General features: G+C 51.0%; 1 protein-coding gene across 1 annotated transcript; it reads left to right on the plus strand.

Moving 5' to 3' along the window:
- The first annotated feature begins 751 nt into the window (after positions 1-751).
- Positions 752-1721, plus strand: LOC127338681 (acidic endochitinase-like). Its single transcript, XM_051364706.2, has one exon. It carries the CDS (start codon positions 840-842, stop codon positions 1719-1721), a length of 882 nt encoding a protein of 293 aa, XP_051220666.1. The 5' UTR covers positions 752-839.
- Positions 1722-2085: the final 364 nt, after the last annotated feature.

Below are 2085 nucleotides of genomic sequence, written 5' to 3' on the forward strand. Positions count from 1 at the left end.
TAATTAAACCACAAATTGAAACTACACAGAATAATTTGAATCATATTAGAGCTAAATCATATGTCTTTGAGAAAGGAAAGTCAGAGTAATTTACAATCTCTAACTTGCTTTAGTAAGTTATATGAGCAGGCTCCAATAATGACCTCTCAACCATTTGTAAACTTTGATCAGATATTTACAAAAAACATTCAACATCTACAATATAAAATTTATTGTATTATAATTATGATGAAAATATTTTTTTCATATTATATGTATTTGATATTATGAAAGTTAATATATTTTTTACAATTTCGGTCGAGTATTGTAAAGTTTGATTTTAACTAACTTTACAATGTTTGAGATCGAGGTGTATAAGCCGCATGTTACTCTTCTGGGACAGGGAACACAGAAAGCACAATATTTTGTCGCACGTATTGTTGGTGTTCTAGTTTATAAAGGTGGGTTGTTTGTGATCTGAACGCGCTCTGCTTCAGTAATCTTTGATGAACCGTTGATCAGTCCGAGTACATTAAGCATGGGTAGTTTCTGCCCCCGTGGCTAAGCATTCACGGATGGTTAAGTAGTGTGCTTTACTTGACCCCAACCACTAGGTCTCGGTAAATTCAGACGCAGGAGCGGACGTGCGACGCCACGAAAGCTACTTAAAAAAAAAAGCATCAGTGACGTACAGCACGAGCTGAGGCGCTCTTCATCACGCCACTATAAAAACACCAGATGTATGCAATAGCCCATCACAACTCAAAACACAAAGCACAGCTCACTGTCTCTCAGTAGGCCTCTCTACACTCTTTCCTGTTCTAGCTAGGCAAGCTCCGGTAATTTATCCCAGGCCAGCCATGAAAAGCCAAGCTCTCACCCCCTTCTTGCCCGCTGGCTCCCTCGTCGTGGCTTTCCTCGCCACGTGCCAGGCCGGCAGCATAGCCGTCTACTGGGGCCAGAACGACGGCGAGGCGTCGCTGGCCGAGACGTGCGCGTCTGGAAACTACGAGTTTGTCATCCTTGCTTTCCTTCCCAAGTTCGGCAAGGGCCAGACGCCGGAGCTAAACCTTGCCAGCCACTGCGACCCCTCGTCGGGTGGCTGCAGAAGCCAGAGCAAAGATATCCAGTCGTGCCAGCGCAGCGGCGTCAAGGTCCTGCTCTCCATCGGCGGCGGCGACGGGAGCTACAGCCTCTCGTCCCCTGGCGACGCCAGTCAGGTCGCCATGTACATATGGAACAACTACCTGGGCGGCACGTCTTCCTCTCGCCCTTTGGGCGACGCCGTACTCGACGGCATCGACTTCGACATCGAGCTCGGCAGCGCCAAGTTCTGGAACAATCTCGCCACGGACCTGAAGAAGTTGGGCAAGACGGTGCTGCTGAGCGCTGCGCCGCAGTGCCCATTCCCCGACGAGTGGGATGGCGGCGCGATCAACACCGGGCTGTTCGACTTCGTGTGGGTGCAGTTCTACAACAACGAGGAGTGCCAGTTTAGCGCAGGTCGGAGTGCATTCCTTAACGCATGGAAGAAGTGGGAGTCGGTGCCGGCGGGGAAAATCTTCCTTGGACTACCGGCTTCCAAAGACGCTGCGGGGACGGGGTTCGTGCCCGCCCGCGAGCTCACCTCGCGTGTTCTGCCGCTGATCAAGGGCTCTCCCAAGTACGGTGGTGTCATGCTGTGGTCCAAGTTCTACGACGACCGCACGGGTTACAGCGACGCCATCAAGAGCCACGTCTGAGTCCATGCAGAGTTCGTCCGGCCCGGCGATGTGTGTTGCATCTTGCGCGTGTTCTTTATAGTGTCTGGTATCGAGCAGCTAGGCGTGGCTTGCCTTTTCACTCTCGCGTCATTGACATTGAGACTCCAAAATCCAGCGATCGAGTTGGCGAGCTGGCCGAAAACGTGGATGGACCGATTTTGAAGCACGGCACGCTCTCAGTCAGTTCAATCCGCTCCTACTAGGCCGGGAACCAGGACCAGGATGCTTTACTCGCGATCGCGCGCATGAGCCAAAGTCACTCCAACGCTGGCGAATCTGAATCTGAATGCGCAATCCAATCCACCCACACAGGATCCAACCCCCTCTTTCTCAGTTTTTGGTA

This window comes from Lolium perenne, chromosome 3, assembly GCF_019359855.2.
Source record: "Lolium perenne isolate Kyuss_39 chromosome 3, Kyuss_2.0, whole genome shotgun sequence".
NCBI classification, from domain to species: Eukaryota; Viridiplantae; Streptophyta; class Magnoliopsida; order Poales; family Poaceae; genus Lolium; species Lolium perenne.

Excerpts from the sequence above, each read along its gene's own strand:
- LOC127338681 (XM_051364706.2), top strand. The coding sequence starts at position 840 with ATGAAAAGCCAAGCTCTCACCCCCTTCTTGCCCGCTGGCTCCCTCGTC.